General features: G+C 34.4%; 1 protein-coding gene across 1 annotated transcript in view; it reads left to right on the top strand.

Moving 5' to 3' along the window:
- The window catches only part of DYNC2H1 (dynein cytoplasmic 2 heavy chain 1), a 135,406-nt gene that overhangs the window by 51,455 nt on the left and 61,766 nt on the right, over positions 1-22,185 (top strand). The window contains exons 56-71 of the mRNA XM_065730035.1: positions 1,622-1,735; positions 2,980-3,140; positions 3,289-3,412; positions 3,859-3,980; positions 4,705-4,791; positions 5,783-5,909; positions 7,783-7,924; positions 8,414-8,523; positions 10,190-10,288; positions 11,233-11,356; positions 13,138-13,301; positions 13,734-13,853; positions 15,720-15,854; positions 16,627-16,770; positions 18,785-18,874; positions 19,895-19,960. Of these exons, the coding sequence (XP_065586107.1) occupies positions 1,622-1,735; positions 2,980-3,140; positions 3,289-3,412; positions 3,859-3,980; positions 4,705-4,791; positions 5,783-5,909; positions 7,783-7,924; positions 8,414-8,523; positions 10,190-10,288; positions 11,233-11,356; positions 13,138-13,301; positions 13,734-13,853; positions 15,720-15,854; positions 16,627-16,770; positions 18,785-18,874; positions 19,895-19,960 (1,929 nt within the window). The remainder of the gene's footprint in view (positions 1-1,621; positions 1,736-2,979; positions 3,141-3,288; positions 3,413-3,858; positions 3,981-4,704; positions 4,792-5,782; positions 5,910-7,782; positions 7,925-8,413; positions 8,524-10,189; positions 10,289-11,232; positions 11,357-13,137; positions 13,302-13,733; positions 13,854-15,719; positions 15,855-16,626; positions 16,771-18,784; positions 18,875-19,894; positions 19,961-22,185) is intronic.

The following is a 22,185-nucleotide window of genomic DNA, read 5'->3' on the forward strand; positions in this document are numbered from 1 at the left end:
GTGCATTGGTGCATTACTTTCCATTTTTATAAGCCTACTTGGTATTAGCAAATTTTTTTTGTACTTTTAGTGTCTTTCTCCTTAATGCATAACTACTTAAATAATTATAATTGGCTTGATATATTCACTGTTGGCTTCAAAGAATTTTGGTGTCATTTCCCTTGATTCGTCTTTTAAATCTGTGCCTCTTATTGTTCAGTAGTTAGCTGCTACCAATGCAACATGTATTATATTGTTGGACAAGGGGAAAGTGTAGGTCAAAAAAAAAAAAGGAAACACATTGACTCTGTGAAGATTAGAAAAATTATGATAGAATTCTGATTTAGATTAGCATAAAGTGCAGGTGACCTCTAACATTTTAATATCACGTCAAATGTTCCAATTTATGTAAGAGAGAGAACTGTAATGCATGAACCTCTTTTATCTTCTTTCTGAGTAAGACTTTTGACCTACAACTGAACTTTTAAGGTTTTCTTATTCAGACCTATCTGACAGTACTCATACATTTGCATTAAACATCTAAGCTAGTTTTATGTAGTTAATATTTTATAGATTTGAGTGACATACTTTAATGGATTTCAGTGACACATTGAACTACAGTATAGATTAATTACTCTGAAAAATTATTAAGATTTCCTCCTCTTTTATACTTCTACTTTTGCTACAGCTTCAACTCTGTTCAACAATTGCTGGTTATAATAATGTGCTGTATACTGGGAAATACAGAAGAATACACTGGGCTTTATTATCTTGGATCTTTTAAATGAATTGATCTTGGACTATTACGTATTTATTCTGTGCATTTAAACTTCATTATTTGTTTTGTGACTGTTTTTCATAGTTCCTGTTTTCTTAATTGACTTCAGGTAGTATAGAGTCTGTCTTATTGTAATTTTATGTTGCATATGTATTGTATTGAAGTGCTTAGGTGATGCCCACTCTGTAGTAGGCACAGTAAAATCTCAGGAAAAAAAAATGTAAAGCCATACAGCTTGTGTTCTGTGTGTAGGTTTTTAGGGAGGTGGGTGCAGCTTTACAGGTACATCTTGTAATAGTATTTTTAGGATAATAGATTGTAATTTAAAGGCAACATCTGTTGCTTTTAGAGCCATTGAAAAGGTGAGTTTCAATACACTCATGGAAGAAATAGAAATGTGAGCTGCTCACATTTCACAAAGTATGCATTACATATGTTAGAGGCTGTCAGTGTTATGCTTTTAGATGCTTATGCTTTTTATCCTCTTATCCTTCTTCCTGCAGAAGGGAGTATCAGTCATAGGCAAGGAGAGAAAAGTTTATAATGAGCGTAGAAAGCAGAGATACTGATCTTGTCAGTGGTACAACAAACAAAGGGAAAGAGACACAGTTAATATCAAAAGATGCCTATGCCATATGATTTAATTACATAAATATAAACATAAGCCTAGTGCTTATGAATTTTTTTATACAACCTCTAGTATGAAAAGTTTCAGATGTGTTAACACCAGGCAGAAAAAAAAAAAAGACAAGTTATATTTTACAGTGTTAACACAAGTTATATTTTAATGAAGACTAAAAAAGATAAAAGACCTGAAAATAAAATCTGTGTACACTTGAAAATGAAAGGTATTCTTTTTTACAGAGTGCTAGTGAGCAAAAAACGGAAATGGAAAAAATAAAACAAAGAATAGCAGAAGAGGCTGCAGAAATAGAAGAAAGAAAAAGAAAAATTGAGGATGAACTGAAGGAGGTTCAGGTAAAAGCTACTAAGGAAATATTGTGCTTTCCAGTCTGATTTGGCTTACAGAAGTTCTGCCATGCAAAAATGTTTTTGTATAGTTTATCCTATTATTTCTTAGTTTTTACTTTTAATTGTTTAAATATTTAAACCATGCTATGTTAGAAAACAGTTAATTCTGTTTCCCAGGGTTAGGTTGCCATTTGGGCATTCAGTTTGTATTCTGTTTGATCTTAATTGCAGAAAGTCTTCAGATAAAATCCAACCTCCTGTTGCTATTTCTATGCTGTCATAGTCTACAGCTGAGTTCTCAGACATTATGTAATATTTCTGAATTACTAATATATTCTATAGATCAACTACAGTACTCCTTGATGAAACTAGGATTTGTACAATAAGCTGGAGGGAAATAGTTTAATGAGAGTTGATTTCCAGTTATTGCTTAATTCTGAAAGTTGTATATCCTAATGGCACTATATCATACTTCTTTGCTTGAAGTACTTAACGACCTTTAAGCATCACTTTTTGGGGGAGGAGGTATGTCTTGAATCATTTCTTTTACCATCTGTATTTTTCATGCTGTATACTTCAGAATTTTACTAAAGAATAAGTACACCACAGTATTTTTTTTTACCTTTTGAAAATCATAGATACCCAGGAATCATCCTTTCTTTGAAAGTAATGTGGAACTATAAGCTTAAGTCAATGCCTTTTCTGTGCTCTTTGATAAATGTACAAGATGTGCAAGGTTTGCACAACCTTTAACGATTCCTTAACTTCCATTTCCTCATTGTCTTTTTGCTTTGTTGGTAAGGAAAAGACTATCTGGACTTGTTTAGATACTGAAAAAAGAAAACTTTTATGAATTCTACTTCTGCATGACTTTATTACATAGATATCCTTGGGTCTAGCTGTAAATAGCAATTAACATTGTTATTAAAACATGCCCATATGTCAGCAAACTTTTAAGATGTGAAAGAGCAAATATGATGGGCAGTGTTTTGTGCATTAAGCTTATAAATTGTAATGCTGACTGGAAAGTTACTGAGTGTCAGGATAGCAATGTACTGTTTTATATGGAGATACACTGATAACTTAAAGTAATTGTATTTTTAGTAATTTTTGCATATGAGTGCACATCATTAGTGGCTGCCTAGACAATAAAGTGTTTAATACTGAAAGAAAGATATATGAAAGTCACAATGGCAAATTTTCTGTTTCTGATATCCTCATGTCTCTTTTGATTGTTTTTATGTTCCAAGCCACTGGTTAATGAAGCTAAATTAGCAGTTGGAAACATAAAACCAGAGTCGCTGTCAGAAATTCGGTCGCTACGAATGCCCCCTGACATAATCAGAGACATCCTAGAAGGTGTTTTGCGGCTTATGGGGATTTTTGATACATCGTGGGTGAGCATGAAGAGGTGAGCATCTTATTTAAGATCTAATCTTAAAACAGTAATTTGCAGTATGAAATTCTTCCTGCTATCTTCAGGAATTGTGCGTGCAGAATTCTTTAGTATGGAAGTAACCTCTAACATTTGTATTTTCTTTATTTTTATCTTTTAACAGTTTCTTGGCCAAAAGAGGAGTGAAGGAGGACATTGCAACCTTTGATGCCCGTAACATTCCAAAAGAAATACGAGAGAGTGTTGAAGAACTTCTTTCAAGAAACAGAACCTCTTTTGATCCTAAAGTAATTCTCATGTTACATAAAATTAAAAAAAAAAAACAACGCAACCAACAACAACAAAAAAAACCCACATGATGATAAGACTACAATTAACTAAAAAAGGGGAACTAATGATTATTAAATATATTAGTGATCTTTGAGACCTAATTTGATAGTACCTAGTAGATTAGATACTAGTTCTTTGATTTTAAAGCAAAAGTTGTGATTGTCTGAAAAGAACACAGTGATTCATTCGTTTAAAACATCTTAGTGCCTGTGGAGCTTTATAGTTGTAAACCCATTATTTTCTTTGGTGAACTACAATATGTACTCTTAGTAACCATATATAAACATCATTTCATTAGTGAAGTTGTCTTATTGCAAATCTGTTGCAGTTAATTTATCCTGTATTTATTTAATCTACGTTCTATTTCATGGACTTGCTTGTAACTGTTACTAATTGTTTTTAGAATGCCAAACGAGCCAGTGCTGCAGCAGCTCCGTTGGCCGCTTGGGTAAATGCTAATGTCCAGTATTCCCACGTCCTAGAACGAATTCAACCTTTGGAAAAAGAGAAGACTGTCTTGGAAGCGTAAGTTAGTCACTGTTATAAAATAAGCATGCTTAATGCCAGTGAGCTCAGAAGAGACTGAAAGAACTAGAAGATTGTTAACGGCAAAAGAAATAAGAAACTGTAGCTCATTAATAAGTATTCTTTTTTAGTGTTTCTGTCTCATGCTGAGATGGAATTGTGTCTGTCTAAAACTGCAAGAAAAAAAAAAATATTTTTTTTCCCTGGAAGCTGTGCTTCAGATGTCTTTTGACTAATGTCCAGTTACCCCAGTCCCTTTTGAAATGTGTCTAGGAGAAATGAACAACACAGACGTGCCTAAAATACATTCTGTCTGTGATTAACCCATGCTATTATATGAGAAGTGTTGTTTCCCTTTTTATAGGCATATACCAAGAATTACCAGTTTCTCCTTATAATCTCAGTGATATGAAACAGTCTTATGACCACCAGTAATCCAATGAATCTGTACTGGTTGTTTTGCTAGATCTTAAAATAATATATTGGGTGAATTTTATCTGACCTTGAGAAATATACTTCATTGTTATGTGTTTGTTTTGCATTCTTAGAAGATATGTGATGAATAGTAATAAACAATTTTAAATGTGAAAATGGATTTTTGCTGATACAGATTACAAGAAGGAATGTCTCTACACTGTCCCCATATAAATTACTTTTATGTTACAGTGACTATTTTTTTCCTTTGGATCCATAGTCTTAAATTAATAAGTATTACATTTTTTAGTAATCTCAAGAAAACTGAAGGCAGAAAACGGAAGTTAGAAGATCTTCTGAACTCTGTTGGTCAAAAAGTATCAGAATTGAAAGATAAGTATGTTGGGTTTGTTTATTTCAAGATATAAGTAAAAACATGGACGAACAGTATTAATTATGAAATTAATGTGGCCAAGCTGCACCAAGAGAATTGTACATCAGAAGAATCCATAATTAGACTATATCTATTCAATCAGTAGTGGTTAATGGATGCTATTAGCCTGGTTTTCATCTCACTGATCAGATGAAATGGTCCTCCAAATGCCTTCTCACTAATGAATGAGCAAGTTAGAAACCTTCATTATAGGAGAGAGCAGATGTCAAATATAAAGTAGTGCGTATCTCACCTTATAAGTCTAAGAAGATTTCAGTGTCTTGTTAGGGCTAGACTTGTTGGTCTCAAAGAGAAAAAGCTCTAGGGAAACATTATAGAATCTTTCCAGTACTTAAAGAGGGCCTACAAGTAAGCTTGAGACAGAGTGTGTATCAGGGAGTGTAGTGGCAAAGGGTAAGGGCTTCAGATTTTATGGATGTTAAACATTATAAAATAAAATCTAAATTTTGTCTGTTTTGTGTGGCATTATCCTATTTTGCAGTAGTTCACAAAATAGAATACTATGTGTTGAACTCTAAATTTAAAAGTTAAGTTATAAATTAACAATATTCTTTGAAGGTTTTATAGACAAAATTTACCAAAAAATTACAAATTCATAGCATGGTGAATAGCATTGAAACTGCTGTTGGCTTGACTAGATGCACAGCAAAACTTAACATCAACCACTAAAATGAGGTCATGCTGCGTAAGTAGGGAGAGGAATGATTTTCAGATATTATAGTGTATATTGCAAATGTGTTTTTCAGCCTTGTTTGTGTTTTTTAATTTTGTTAATGGCTCATCTATCATGAGAAGCAGAAGATATAAAAGAGAATTGTTGCGTTCTTCATGAATAATAAACAGGACGATTTCAGTCAATTAAGCTACCTTTGAAGTAACTGTACATAATTTTAGGAGTTCGTGATAGCAATTATAAACAGTAATTGTTTTACAGGTTTCAGAGTAGAACAACAGAAGCAGCAAAACTTGAAGCAGAACTAAGTAAAGCTCAGAAAACATTGAAAGCTGCAGAGGTACTGATTAGTCAACTTGATAGAGAACATCAAAGGTGGAGCACCCAGGTTAGTGAAAATTTTCATGACATACTTCTTATCATTGATAGTTTGAAAAGTCAATTTTTTGCATTGTTTTGAGAATCTGAGTTAAGAAACCAGTCTGTTAAGTATACATTTATATGATTTCTCATCAGAAGTAATTTTTTTTCTTTCTTCTGAACCTTCCTTTCACTTCACTGTACAAGTTGTCTTACCTGTATCACATAGCTATGGAATGTGTAAAAAAGAACACAGCATTTTGTGTAGAACATTCAATTCTTTTGCATCTTTTTTCGTCAGAAAAGACTGTAGATGGCTGAACTTTTCAGGTATTGGACCCTTTAACTTAGGAAACAATCAAAAGTACTTGTCATGATTTTATGATTTTTTGTTACCAGTTGCGAGAGTTAGTGGGATTGATGCCTGCATTCTCCACCAAAAATGTCAATGGTTTACAGGCTGGTTTCAGCCCAGTTCCATGATTTATGAGGCAAGGGGACCCACGGACCCATGCCCTGGGAAAAGGAAAAGGGAAAAGGGAAAAAAGGAAAGGGCAGGGAGATGGGCCTAGAACAAAACAGCAGCAACGATCTGAGGAGGAAAACTTCTTTACTGAATAAGATATTGGAATGCAAAACACAATATAATACAATTTAATTGGAATTTAAGCTAATAAATAAAATAAAATTTAGAGAGTGAGCTTCTGGAACCAAAGACCTTACTCTAACGCTGAAGGTGAGACGGCACAGGAGCTCATGCTACTGGGATGTTCTGAAAGGGTAAGAGGGATCTCGTGACTTGCCAGCGGCTTTATCATTCTCTCTGAATGGAAAATGGAAAAACACAAAATAATGCAAAGTCCTCTGGGGTATGTAGTTCTTCTCTTCTGAGACAGGTACACCTAGAACAATTGGTGACCCACAGAACTGGAGCATTAATTCTTTAACTCCCAGTGCACTACATGATGTTATGATGGGGAATACTGATAACTAAAAATCATAAAACCATGACAGTACTGTATGCATTTTTGGGTGCTGTAGTACAAAAAGTGGATATCAGGAAAACATTCTTCACCAAGAGGGTGGTCAGTCACTGGAACAGGCTCCACAGAGAAGTGGTCATGGCTCTGTGCTTGCCAGAGTTGAAGCATCTGGAGAAGGCTCTTAGAAATGTGGTGTGATTTTTGAGTGGTCCTCTGTGGAAGAAGTTGGACTCGCTTATCCTTACAGGTCTCTTCCAACTCAGGATATTCTATGATTTTAAAATTGGAGTTGGATATAATGAAAACAAGTGGAAAATTTTCCTTTGCAATTAGCTTTTCAGGTACTCAGTTTGAAGTAGTAGGCCTGGGCAGGTTCTTCACTCTGATGTTACCCCTCTTTTTAGAAAGTTACCCTACAGTTAATGATATGGTATAGATATATTAACATAACTATCAAACTAGGAGATACATTAGCCAGGAACTCATAATCTATTGAGAATAGGGTTTTTTTTATTCAGGGGTGAAAAAGCTGTATTCATCTCCCTTGAAAGTAAAGAGGAAGAAGTAAAACTTTGCTACTAACTGTTACTGTAATGGTACATATTTGTCTTAATTTATGATTTATCCAGTAGACTGTAATTGACAAACTGAAGTGTTCATCAGATTCAGTTTTTTAGGAGCCAAATTCTCAGAAACATCTATCCTTTCTATAGCTGAGAGCTAAAAACTTTTTCCACACTTTCAGGTATGTTTTGCTGTGAGCTACATGTAGGTATGTGAAATGCAAAGAGAGTGACTGTTTCAGTTATATTCTTAATGGCAGCTAAATTTAATCCATACTATTTGATAACTTAGGAGAAATACATTTTTTTTTGTATGTAATACACCTATCCATTCTTTACTCTACTTTTTTTAAAGGTGTCAGAGATAAGAGATGAACTGGCCACGCTGCCCAAAAGAGCTCAGTTAGCAGCTGCGTTTATTACCTACCTTTCTGCTGCTCCAGAGGATCAGAGGAAAATGAGACTGGATGACTGGACCAAATCAGCAGGCCTTGAAAGTATGTACATTTATGTATACATTTATGTGTTGTATCTGTGTGTAATTAGGCTTGATCAAGGAAGTCTTAGTGTTCCCGAATGAAAAGCAACAGTATTCAGTCTTATTCAATCTGTAGTTGTATATACAGATGGACTATTTATTGGGATTATTCTGTTAATTCTTAAGATTATAAATACTTTTTTTTTAAATACTTAACCCCATAGTCCTTGCTTAGAAAGGAAAATATACATGGATGAAAGTATTCATGTTAACTGTTAGAAACTTGCCTATGGGTTCTGTTTTTTAAGTAAGCATTTTTATCTGTCTGTTAACAACACCATTTTTATATAACATCAGCTAGATAAGTAGCATTAAGTTCAACAAATAAAATAAGGGATATCTACAGACTCACATTCCATCAAGACAGAATCTTCATTCAAAGTGGTGTAGAATTTAAAATGTACAGACTATAAATATTAACAGAGGTATACAATCTTTCTTTTATCAGAGTTTGATTTACGACGGTTCCTGTGTACAGAAAGTGAGGAGTTAGTTTGGAAAAGTGAAGGCTTACCTTCAGATGACCTTTCAATAGAAAATGCTCTCGTTATCTTGCAGGTAAATTTATTTTTGAATCTTGGAAATGTTTCAGCTTCTGCAGATTTCATTAGCATGATATCTTTCAGGAATTTTGAACTATTTAATTTTCATAGTTTTACTAGCATCATAAAGCATACAAAAAGAGAAAAAACATTTATGTATTTGTAGATACTCAAAAGAGGAAAAAAAAAAATCAGTTGAGGGAAATTCTTCTCTGTACTGCAGTTTTTTTCCAGATGCCGAAGAGATGAAACTTTCTATTAGTCATCATTAACAATAATACAAGTGGAAGGTTATGTCCTAATAAATGTGCATTTGGCATGTTCTCATACTTGATTTGTTTTGAAAACAGGAAAGGATGTATGTAGATGTTGTTCAAAATATCTAGATGTGAAACCCTTAAGCACTGATCACATCAGCTATGTGATATAGGATACAAAATGCCATTCATTTAAAACAGTAGCCAATACCTGAGAGAGGAATAATATATTTATATGTAAGTTGTGGGGAAAGTAATGCCTCCTATTTATTTCCATGAGACCTACAACAGATGTGATGAGCACAATAAGATGATTTGCTAGAGCAAATTCTCAGCTATAAAGCGCTAGTTTTCAACAGTCACCAGCACCACAAGCTCTGTTTTTGCAGGCAGTGAACAGCCATGTTAGTAAAAATCTCTGCCAGTAGAGGTGAACCGTTCCCATTCCATTGGAGGAATTCAGCTCCACAATTTGGCTTTATATGCACTCAGATGCCATTTTGTCATGCTACTCCTCTGCTTCCATCTGTCGCATGGCAGCAGAACAGAATGGAACATTGGTGGGAAGGTTCAGCCTCTTCTGCCATGCACCAACATCTGCCTCCTTAAGTTGTGGGCCAGCATAAGAAAATAGAAGGCATTACTTTCAGAGCAGCCTACATATTAATATATTTATATTCATGGTTCATTGTTATAATTGCATATGAATAAGTGTCAATTAATCTACATTATGCAATTGTGCACTCATATAATGCTGTGCTTATAATGTAGTTACAAGATCTGATGGAAAATAAAGATTTAATGACATTTAGGAGAGGAGAATTTACATTTGCCACACATATTTAGCTTGGATAACTGATGGTTCTCAGTAACCAGTTATAGTCTTTTCTCCAATTTAATTCTGCTTTATCATCTTAATATTAGATCTAGCTATTCCTTTCTCACTTTATAAAGTGAGAATTACAAAATTCTTCAACAAATATGATTTTATACTCTCAAATATACTTAAATGTTGAAAATAAATTTTTTCATCTTTTTTTTTTAGTTAAATATGTCTCACTGTGTGTAAAGAGCTTTAATCAAGCCACTCCTCAGCTCAAATCATTTTCTTGTGCATTTGTTTTATTTAGCATCCTTTTAAAACTAGTAATGAATGTTATATTTTAGTTTTATCATCCACAGGACAGGCATGAAACTGTTAAAAAAACAAAACCAAATAACAGTGTTCTCCTTCTACTGTTGCTTGATTTCACTTTGTTATTAGGTTATTATTTCTTTAAATACTTTGTTAATGAAAGCTATAGTTAAACCTTAATATCACTGTAGAGAAATAAAAGGGGACTTGGACTTAATTTGATGTACAGTATTCTTTTTTTACCCATCCAATTCAATTCTTAAATCAGATTTTCTGTTTTTTTTTCTTAGAGTAAAGTTTGCCCATTTTTGATCGACCCTTCTTTCCGGGCTACGGAATGGTTGAAGACACATTTGAAGGAATCACGTTTGGAAGTTGTTAACCAGCAGGTTCAGTATTTTCTCCTGGTCTTCCAGTTCTATTCTGCTTGAGAACACTCAGTTCCAGACTTTAGAGAGAAGTTTATTAAGGGTTGTGATAACTGTCAACAAAAAATTCATTGGATTTCAGGAGTACATATACACTTCTTCCCTGCGATTTTTATATTGTATTGTTTACATTGGAAATACTAGGTTGAATTTCAGTTTGAGATTAAACCACCACGTTAGTTTATGTGGGTGGATATGCCTGTTTCATTTGCACAAATGTTGGCAGGCTTGTGGTGCCATTTGAAAGTCTCATGCACCTGGTCTCAGGGTATTGCTTCAAAAGTATAGGCCTTGCAGAGATTCCTACCAGCCACATGCAGGTGTTTTGGCTCCTTTCAAATGGTACTGTAATAGCAACTGAATACTTAACCTGCCATCAGATTGGTTTTATTACCTTTAGGATTCTGCATCACCTTGGATCTCCAGTGACTGGAAATGGAATGGAATCTTAAAAAGCAAGTGTGTGTTTAGATGGCCGTGGACAAAAGACTATGAGTTGATATCTTAAGATGAATGTGAATCTTGGCTTTAAGTCTTGATTCAGTTTGGACACATAGCTGCCTAGTGATGCTCTAACTAGTCAGGACTTCCACCTACACCTGACATACGTGACATAAGACCTATGGTAGGTCTGTGGTAGGCATGTTAAATAGGTTGATTGTATGTCAGTAGCTGAATTGTTCCTTTACTAGAAAACTTATTTAAATGATATACTTGTGGCTGCCATGTGATGCTTGTAGTAGAATTGTATAGCTCTACTATTGATGCTTAGGTTGAGATTCCTGATATGGTGCCATTCTATTCATTCCTAAATAGTTTTAAAAGCATCAATAAAATGTTCACTGCTTAATGCTCTCATCAAGACATTAAAAATAACATTAATCGAAGGATATTGATTTGCCCAGGATACAAACTTCCTAACGACTCTTGAGCTGGCAGTGAGGTTTGGGAAAACGCTTATTATACAGGAGATGGATGGAATGGAACCTGTACTTTACCCATTGCTAAGAAAAGATCTTGTTGTCCAAGGTAAGTGACTGACATCTTTAAAAATGCTTGTTCAAAGCTTTTGATCCATATAGATCTTATAAAACCTGATTTATTTATTTTTTTTAAACCCTGCGTTTTACATGTTATTTTCCTCTTTAATGTGCTGCTAATCATTACCTGCTGCAAACACAAGAAATACTCCAGAGGTATGCTCTTGTTTGCTAAGCTGAAAAATCCTACGAAATATTTAAAGAGTTTTTTCAGCTGGAATTAGAGTGAAGTGTTTATTATATAAACTCTTCTACAATTTAAATGTTAGGTTAATTTTTAGTGGTAATTTCAAACACATGGTTTTGCTAGGTCTGTGCAAGTCCAAACTAGGGAGTTCTCTTTCAAAAGGCAGAAATGGTCACTTTTTGAGTCATTTTCATCACTTGACTATCAAGTACACATATCCTGTTTCTCAGAATGTGGAGATGGTAGTAAGGACTTGTCTGAATCATTTGCTTGCAATGACTGTACATCTTTCCATTGCACAGAGTGAAATGAATTTAGGAAAAAGGTGAATTTATCTGCTATAGTAACTTTGTCCTTGTATGGATTCCATTTTCAACCTGACATTTTTACAATATAAGCTTACAATTTATTCTGGTCCTTGGCACAGGAGCAAAATTGATATGTGATTTTCATCTGTACCAGTGTTTTTAGCAAGAGATTTATACTTGGAGTGTTCTTGATCTTTCACTCCTACTGCTAACAGTAGAGAAGCACATAACTTTGCCAATTCAGAAAATTCTGTGGAAGAGAAATTTTCACTTTGAAACTTTTCATATTATGATTTTGTTCTTCGTTTTTTAATTATCAGGAGGCAAAAAACTTGTCGTGCCTCTTAGAGTCTTTTCTGACAAGGCTAGTATGGAAATATTTGATATAAGGAGAGTGGTGAGAAACTATATATATATGTGTGTGTGTATGTGTGTGATCTAATTCTGTGTGAAGCATCTTAAGATAAGTAAAAGAAGTATCAGTACAAATATAGATTGAAATTGCGACAGCTGGAATTAATTAAACTGTTTATTTCCTCCTGTGATTAAACAAAATATGTTAACAGTAGGACAAAATTATGAGGTATTTTTAATGGAATATCTTTTCTTTTTGTCTAATAAGTCTATCTTCCAGGATCTGTAGTTTTATACTCTTTCTTCATAACAATATCATGGAAAATAATATTTTAATGGAATTATGATTGTACAGCAGCATCAAACTTGTAAAAGAAATGTAACAGATTAAGAGACAGTCTAATGCTTTGGTATCACATTCAGAAAATATTGAACCTTCGTATTTAGCCAGTATTTGTTTATGGCTTATAGAGTGGCATACCTTTGTGGGAAAGTTTGTTACTCTTAGACAGTAAAATTCTTTGACAAAAATGGAATTATCCAGTGTATCTTCTGTGAGGTTTTTTTCTCCTGTCATCATTTGAAGATTTCAGATATTTGTTTGTACATATTCTATTTATTTATTTATTTTACCATTTATTCTTTTTGTATTGGGTAATAATTAAATGCACCTGGTCAATTAAATATTTTCATCATGTAACTTTCATATGCTAAGGTATACTATTCGATTTTTTTGTCTAACAATGCAGAATATGTTATGTTCCATCAGTTTTTTTTTAATAATTCTTAATAAAATTAATGTGTAAATTGTTTATAAGGTATCTTCTAATCTATTGGTCATAATGGATAACACAAATACCCATATTTTTTCTGTGAACAATACATAATTATCTGAAAATAATAAGTATTTATAATTTTCAGGACCCCGCTATGCTATACAAATAGGTGAAAAAATGATAGATTATAATGAAGAGTTCCGTCTTTTTCTATCAACGAGGAACCCTAATCCCTTCATCCCACCTGATGCTTCTTCTATTGTTATGGAAGTCAACTTTACCACTACAGCAAGTGGTTTAAGAGGACAGGTAGGCAATAAAAACAATATGTATGTATGTTTATATATGTGTATAATAAACATTCATAGGTACCTCTAGCTTCTGGGAGAAACTGCGTGGTGCAGTTTGTGTTAGTGGTTGTGGAGATATTTTCTACCACACAAATAGAAGTAATAAAATCAACACTGATACTAAATTGAAAGTTTAGAATCTTGTTTTTATTTACTTTGTGATCAAGTAGTAAGACCAATAAAGAAAATTGAAACTATGTCACTGACTTCAATTACAAGAGATTAAACACTAAGTTTCTGTTTTCTTTTCAAGTCTTAGAATTTTGCTCTCAGAAGCATAGACTACACACTGCTATACAATTGATGTGTATATATCATGCCTAATTGCTGTTAACATGTATGATGAAATGTTAGAATATTTCCTACTACATAAAATAATCTTTCTTTTTAGCTTTTGGCCTTAACCATTCAGCATGAAAAGCCTGATTTGGAAGAGCAGAAGACAAAGCTGTTACAACAAGAAGAAAATAAGAAGATACAACTAGCTAAGCTTGAGGAAACTCTTTTGGAGGTAAAATAGAGTTACCTGTTTTATCTGCTAGAATAATAAGATAGTTTTTGAATTTTTATCTTCTTAAATGAAGAAAATGAAAGCTTTATAATAAATATCCCTCCTAATTCTTGATTTGATAATATAAAAGCATTATTGGCCTGGAGGAGAAAAGATAATAATTCTGTATGTCAGTCATGAAATTGCAATATTTCAATATACTAAACATTGTCAAATGTTGCCAAATTTCAGGAAGTAATAGATGCCTAAGGAATTTGCAGTAAACCAGGGTTGGTTTCAGCTTTGGCATTCCTGATTGCGCTGAAATGAGAATATTTTGGCACTGAAAGGACTAACCTAAAGCTCAGTAGAAACTGACTGGCACTATATTGATTTTTGTAAGGAAATTGCTGGTTGAGGTTGTTGAGCTAAATTCACGTTGATCCTAAAGCAACATCAGAATTCTTATCTGAAGTACTGATGTTGGAAAGAAATGTTTGGAAAGAAATGATTTTCTTTCTAAAACCATGGGGTAGAGGCATGCATGCTGTGTCATCTCTTATCTTTTTCTATGATTTCTCATTGCAAAGTCAAACACCATGAAGAAAAAAATAGTCTTGTCCTACTCTTCTGTTAGATAACTAAGTGAATCTCTACATCCACATATCTTGATGTATTGTCATAGGAAATACTGGTGTGGCTTCTCAGACTTGACAGTTTATAAGACCTGCAAAACAGATGCACAAAACAGTCTGTGAGAGTTTGGTAAATACTGTTTTTGACTTAAAATATTGTATACCGTCTTCATTCAGTTCAGCAAATCTGAACCTTTGAATCATTGTTACTGGATTATTTGCTCATGACTGAAGCAAATGCTTGAAAAAAATATTTTTTACTGAACAATAATCATTTTAATTTTCAAATGCTAGGTGTGCATTGTGATAAGGTGAGGATAGAACATGGGTATATATGTATTTTTTTTCCCCTTGGCTGTCCTTGTAAATGTTGCATATTAAGATGTTTTCGTGGCCTAGAGAATTAATGTAGTTGCATTTATACTTGTTGAATAAGTTCCAAAAAAAAAAAGATAAAAGTTTAACTGTCTAATGTGTATGAAACCCATTTAGTTTTCCCTTGCAGTTGAAGCCTGACAATGAAATGTAACTGACAAGAGGTAAAATTGTATGTTGTTGTCTGACAAAGAAATTGTTCTGAAGTGTGTCTACTGAAAACTAGGTTAAAAAAATCAAAACACTTAGATGACAAGGAGTCATTCATTTTGCCTGTTCTTATCGTATATATAAGTGTTTGAATGGGAGAACTCAGGAAACAGGAGGGGTAATTACAAGGATTTTGAAGGTATTTTTGGCTACAAAACTGAAACCATTGCAATTATGAATATTCATCTCTCAGTTTGAAATGAGAACAAAATTGTATGGATAGTTCTTAATTAGTTGGGTTTTTTATTTATTTATTTATTTATACATTTAGTTATTTATTTTGAGTGAGAAAGAATTTGACTGAGTACAACAAGTAATTGCAAGTAGCCAATTCTGGGTTAAATTGGTAGTTAAATAGACATAAACAACATTTCTAATTTTTATTTACCGTTGGGATATTGGTTCATAATAATATAATCATAAAAATTCTTAAAAGCTAACTGGCAGCTTGTGTTCTGAATTTGGCAATCTGGGTTTTGAGAGTTTGGTCTTGGGTTTTATTTTCTGTCCTTCATTAGTACAGCAAATCAGTTTTTGCAGTGAACCACCTGTACCCTTAGTGCATTCAGTGCTTCAGAAGGATATATGTCAGATTTCAAAATGTTTACTTTTCAGGTTTTTTTTTATTTTTACACTTGTGTAACATAGGTGATTTTTTTGTTTACAGACACTTGCAACATCACAAGGCAATATTCTAGAAAATAAAGATCTGATTGACTCTTTGAATCAGACTAAAGCAAGTAGTGCACTCATCCAGGAATCACTTGCTGAATCTCACAGACTTCAGAGTTCCCTTGATCAGGTAGAAAAAAACTTTCTACTACTTTTTTTCTCTGCTAAAAATTGTAACCTTGTGTATATATAGATTATCCACAGGAGAATAAAATCAGTGCCATACTGAATTCATGTTATGAAGTAAGAGATATACAAGTACAGAAAGCATTTTCAGTATTTAAATTCCTTTGTTTTTCATGCGATGATTATCTGCACAATTTAAAGTCTGCAAGTTTGAATTAAAGGAATTTTTCCCAAGGGCCCATTGGCTATCACTAGATTTTTATTTTTTTTCTATTTTTACTACTGGCAACTGCAAATATGACTGACTTTGAAGACTCATATGGACATTCTTATGTAATTAATCTCTCAGTACTGCAAAAAATTAATTAATTAGTGGTGCTGTTCATCTGGCACACTGTTTTTTTTATAACACACTACAACTTTTTCTCCTGTTGCATTTTTCTCCTATTTGTTCTGTTTTGAATTTGTTATAAAGTTTCGGGAAGGGCTCTGTGGCGGGTGGAGACCTCAGTGGAAATTAGAATTAATTTCCAGGATGTTCTTCACAACTGAAAAAACTTTTTACAAAAATGTTTTATGCCATGTTTAAAAGCTAAAGACAGTTTGGGAGACTTGAGTGCGTGTGCCTTAGCTTGAAAAGTCAGAAAGTATTCTGTTTTCTCAACCAGTGAGAGTCATATGGATGTTTCTTCAATAGCATGAATGTGTATGCAGTATCCAGTAGATGGCAGCAACATATTGTTTATTATGTATATCTATGTTTCTTTCCTCCACAGGAGAGGAACGCGTATCTCCCTTTAGCTGAGAGCGCTAGCAAGATGTATTTTATTATCTCTGACTTGTCCAAAATTAATAATATGTACCGTTTTAGTTTGGCGGCTTTCCTACGGCTTTTCCAAAGAGCGCTGCAAAATGAACAGGTATTTTCTCTTACTAAAGCTGTGTGTTCAGATGGATTGATCCGCTTTGATCTTTAGAATTTTTCAGTTGGACAGTTTTAGAGAATAATGTATAATAAGTACTGATGCTGAACTGTTACACATTACTTATTCAGCGTATATGCGCACAATTTTTTTATGATCAAAACGTGTTATGATTTTTAATGTAATTTATATTACAAATGAATTGTAAAATTGCTGAACCTTCTGAGAACAAGCTCCTATTTTTAATTTTAGTCTTACTTTTTGTCTGCAATGAATTAGGAATTGATTATAACTCCATTTAAATAAAGCTTTCAGTAATGAGCTAATATCCAAATAAAGCTACTTCTGTCAACAAGGGGTAGAGTAAGAAAATATCTGTATTTCTACATTGTCAAGGTATTTGAAGGAGGATCAAAACTCTGTGTGTTTTTATACACTTCTAAGCATGCATATTTGTCTGGAAATGTCATTTTTTCATTTCCTTCTTCTCATGGCCATTACATTTTTCTTACTGAAGTGTAGAATTGTGGACCTAACCCTTGTCACCTCATTCTTCAGACCCAAAAATGCACACTGATTAATGATATGCTATTTTTTCAGCATCTCCAAAATTCATCTTCTTTTTGTTTCCACTTGAAAAATGTGTTTGCTTGCTTTTAATCATGTCACTTTTGGATTCCCCTTTACTGTAATGTCTCTGATTACAACTTTACTTCAGCTCCAGTAATGAGCAGAGATATGCTTCCAGCGATGCACTCTTGCTTTCATTAGTTCTTCACCTATTTCTTCTTTTCCCCACCATGAGATTTCTAACTTCTTTCTTTCACACATTTTTGTGATTTCTCTTTCCTGCTTACTATGTTGACCTTTTTAAAGCTCAACTTCTCTTTGTCAGTCACATCCACCTCTGCTTTCTTCCTTTTTTCTTTGCCTCTGTCCACTTCTGCATTGTCTCATACAATCTTTTAAACACTGACAAGATGTTTGTCAAAGCAAGTTGTGAATCCACATTCCCCTTCTTTTTATAAGTTAACCTCTTCTTATTTCAGCAAGATAAAGGAATTTGTTTTATATAAGCCTTACCTGCATCTCCACTGCCCCTTTTCCTTCTTTTCTTTCTTTGCTTCTTTCTTTTAACCTGTCTTTCTTTTAGTTTTCTCCTGTTACAATTGCTCTTTTAGTCTGTAAGTTTTTATGGTGAAGTTATGTTTACTGTTTTCTAGTTAGTTCACTTGAGCCAAATACTGTCTGGAAGTCTAGCTAATACATGTAATGTCAACATACTTTTTAGAAATGGTTTACTTGTTTAAAAATTCAATACAAGAGCAATTTATTACTGAGTGAAATCGTGAGAAATCAAGGATATTAATAAATTAAGAAAAGAAAATATTATCTCTTTCTCTCTATGTTTACCTTAGATGTAATGTAGAATGACATTCACAGTCAAATTATTCAAGGCCCAATTATTTATGTGTAAGCATGAACTTCACATTTTGTCCTGTGCTTACTGGTAGCTACAAGTGAACTCAATAGGTTCATAGGTTCATAAGGTTGGAAAGCACCTACAAGATCATCTAGTCCAACCATCCTCCTATCACCATCCCTACCCAACTACTAAATCAAATCCCTTAGCACCTCATCTAAATGCTTCTTGAACAGCGCTAGGGATGGTGCCTCAACCACCTCCCTAGGCAGGCCATTCCAGTGCCTGACCACTCTTTCAGAGAAAAAATGTTTCCTCAGGTCTAATCTAAATCTTCCCTGGTGCAACTTGTGGCCATTCCCTCTCGTCCTGTCGTTATTTATCAGGGAGAAGAGGCCCACCCCCTCCTCACCATAACCCCCCTTCAGGAAGTGGTAGAGTGCAATAAGGTCTCCTAATAGTATCTTTTAGAAATGACGAGTGTCATAGCGTGCAGACAATTTGTGTCATTCCAACTGAAATTCACTTGGTAATAAAAGTATTTTTTTACTTCCACATAACTTTTAGAAATCATAACTTTATTTTTAGGATTCAAGCAATACTGATGAAAGAATCGAGTCACTTATTTACACGTTGAAACATACAGTGTATGAATATGTTTGCCGTTGTTTGTTTAAGGTAAGACTGTATTTTTCTGGGCACTCTTCATTCTGTTTGGTCTTATTTCTAGTGTTTCCCAAGAATGAGTGTTTGACACAGTTGTCATTGTAAGGCTTTGGGTGATTGTTTTTATGTTTGTTTGTTTGAAAGGAAACAAAAAAAGCCCTGAACATACATTTTAGTGTTTTATTTCCTCTTTTCATCTCTGCCCCAAATCTCTTACCTGTTAGCATGTTTGTTTCCGTCTGTTTTTCTGTTTGGCCATATAATGCTCTTAAAGTCTTATTCGCTTGCTATCTGCATCAGATGGCTATTCTCTTCTTGCTTGTGTGGTGAAATAGATAGTCATTTTCACTTTTACTTTCAAATGGAGCAGTCAACAGAGGAGATGCTTGTCCTAGGCTATAGTCCTAGGCTGAGAGAGGATAAGTCTGCATAGACCATCTGACCACTAGTATAAATATTGCAAGTCTGAAGTTTGGTTGGTGAGAATAGAAATAGCTTGGAAGATTTTACCCCTAAAAAATCTAGCAACAGTAGATTGAGTACATTGAGCTTGCCAAAGTAGCAATATTTCTAAGGATTTTGATTGATCAAAGTTCACACGTGTAATCTTATGGAATACTGATAATAATTTAAAGTCTTTATTTGAAATCAAGGCTGTGAAGCCTTCCAATAAGTCATCACATTATTTGAATGTGAAAGGCAAGCTATTTTTATATGTCAGAAAAGATGACTGATTTCAAAGCCTGAGTACATATTGGAGATTTATAGTATGAAAGATTTTCACATTGGGTTATCAGGCTGGAGGTTGGGAGATGTTGAAAGTGTAACAGTTACCATGCAGCTTGACTAAAGATCCATCCACCTTAGCATCCTGTTCTGATAGTGGACTCGGAGAACAAAGAATGATCAGCAGTCTGCTGCTAATTCTGCTTCTTTTCCATGTGGGATTTCAAAGACTACTGAGGCATAAATGTGACTTCTGATGAACACGGAAATGCAATATTTTATTTTAATTTTTTGCTTTTATTTCAGGCTGATCAATTAATGTTTGCTCTACATTTTGTACGAGGAATGCACCCTGAACTGTTTCAAGAGAATGTAAGTGCTAGAGAAGAAAATTGGCAAGTGATGTCCCTAATATGTGATAAAGCATTAACATTACCTAACATTAAATGGTTGGAAGGTTTTTGTCAGTGTGTACAGGACTCAGGAGTTTAGGTTTCTGTGTTTCGAATAGCATCGAATTTATTATGTTCAAAGTGATGATTACCATTAGAAAGGTAGGTAAAGAGTTGCCTTTTATATAAGAGACTGAACAAGATGCTTATGGAGGGTTAGTGCAACTTTTTGTGGGTGCTGTATCAGTGCTCCTTCCACCACATGGCTAGACATTTAAGCATCCTTTCAGTTTAGATATTCCTTCACAAGTACAGGAATGCATACATGTCTTCTGTGACTGACTGTTGCTTGCACATCCTGCCTTGCTGTCAAAATGCAGAAAAGGAGTGCAGTACCTAAGGAGAAAGTAAAACTCTGTTTCTGCAATGTACTACACTTAGGGCAAAGAGTCTTCAGGAAAGTGAAGTAATGATGTTTCATTTTATGCATTTCATCCAGTGATTATTCACTGCTTATTGTCTAAGATATCTGTGGATGAGAGAGCAATTATATATTATATATAATAATATTATATATTATATTTGCCACTGGAACAGGTTCCTTGGGGGATGTCGGTCACAGCACCAAGCCTGCTGGAGTTCAAAGAATGTTTGGATAGTACTCAGACATAGGGAATCTCAGATATGTGTAATGGAAGACTAGGAGAAGAATTCACTGAGAGCAGCCCTGCTGTGAAGGACCTGGTGCTTTTGTTGGACAAGAGCCTTAATGGGAGTCAGCAGTGTATACTGGCAGCCTGCAAGGCCAACTGTACCCTGGCTATATCAAGAGTTGACTGGCCTGCAGTGAGAGGGAGATAATTGTCTCCCTGTACTCTGCTCTCTTGAGGTGCCATCTGGAATTCTCCATGCAGGCCTGAGGCCCCCAGCAACAAGAGGATGGGGCTGTTGGAGCAGGTCCAGAGGACTGCCACAAGGTTGAACAGAGGGCTAGAGCATCTCTCCCAGTGAGAAAGGCTGAGGGAGTTGGGCTTGTTCAGAAGGCTTCTGAAAAATCTCATTATAAACAGGAGGGAAATAACTTTTTTTTTTGTTTACAAGGATAGGTAGTGATAGGACAAGAGGGAATGATTTTACACTAAAAGAGTGGAGATTTAGGTTAGATGTCAGATAATTGAGGTGAGGTGCTGGAATAGACTGCCCAGAGAAGCTGTGGATGCCTCATCCCTAAAGGTGTTGAAGACCATATTGGACAGGCCCCTGTTCAACCTGATCTAGTGCTTGATTTAGTGGCTGGCAGCCCTGCCCACTGTAGGGCTAATGGAACTAGATGATTTTTGAGGTCCCTTCCACCCCAAACTGTTCTATGATTCTGTGATTCTTAGATAGGAATGATATCTCATCCTGGAATGTTTTATGTTTTGGATAGCATACTGAGATTAATTTGATAAAGATTCAAATAATGTGTAATAAAAATGTCTGTGCATTAAATTTTTAGGCAATACCAGTATTAGCACATTCACAAAAAGATTAGAGAAGTCATATGATGCTTTTATTCTTTCACAGCAGTGTGAAAGAAACCTAATGGAACTTCTCATTCATGGAGAAGTTACTGTTGTTTAGAGGCTGCTGTTTTCCCATGAAAATTGTGGCAGAGCTTAGGTACTGCTAATTCATATTTCTGTAGGACAGCTCATTTCCCAGAACCTTCCCCTTCTAAGGTGTTGGATTAATGTTGAAAGCTGATTAGTGAGAGCCACCATTTAATTATTCACAATACCTACACAATGGTGATATAGAGCCTGGAAGAATATGCCCATGTTTTTCTGGAGGCTACAGGAGTGTCAAATTTCAGTAGATGTTACAGTAGAGGAGCATCCATAAGAGGGAAGAAGATGTAAATCAGATAGTAAATTTGATGGAAGTAACACAACTTTTCTGTTTAAAGGATATGAATTTGGTGAACAACTTTGAAACTTTTTGATGTTGTGAATGCAGTGCAGTTCTGTTGGAGACGTATGGATTGACCAAGTGAAATCTCGTTGTCTGTGGGATTCATTTCTCCAATGAAAATATCTGACAAATACAACTTTTTATTGAGAAACGTGGTTCCTTCTCATTAATAGAACTTCTATAACTCATCTACATTACTTGCCTTAAGGGTCTGAATAAAACCTGTTTCATCTTTCTAATCCTTGAATTTAT

The sequence above is a fragment of the Cyrtonyx montezumae genome, unplaced genomic scaffold (assembly GCF_038088225.1).
Source record: "Cyrtonyx montezumae isolate F1298 unplaced genomic scaffold, pur_monq_1.0 scaffold_12, whole genome shotgun sequence".
Taxonomy (NCBI): domain Eukaryota; kingdom Metazoa; phylum Chordata; class Aves; order Galliformes; family Odontophoridae; genus Cyrtonyx; species Cyrtonyx montezumae.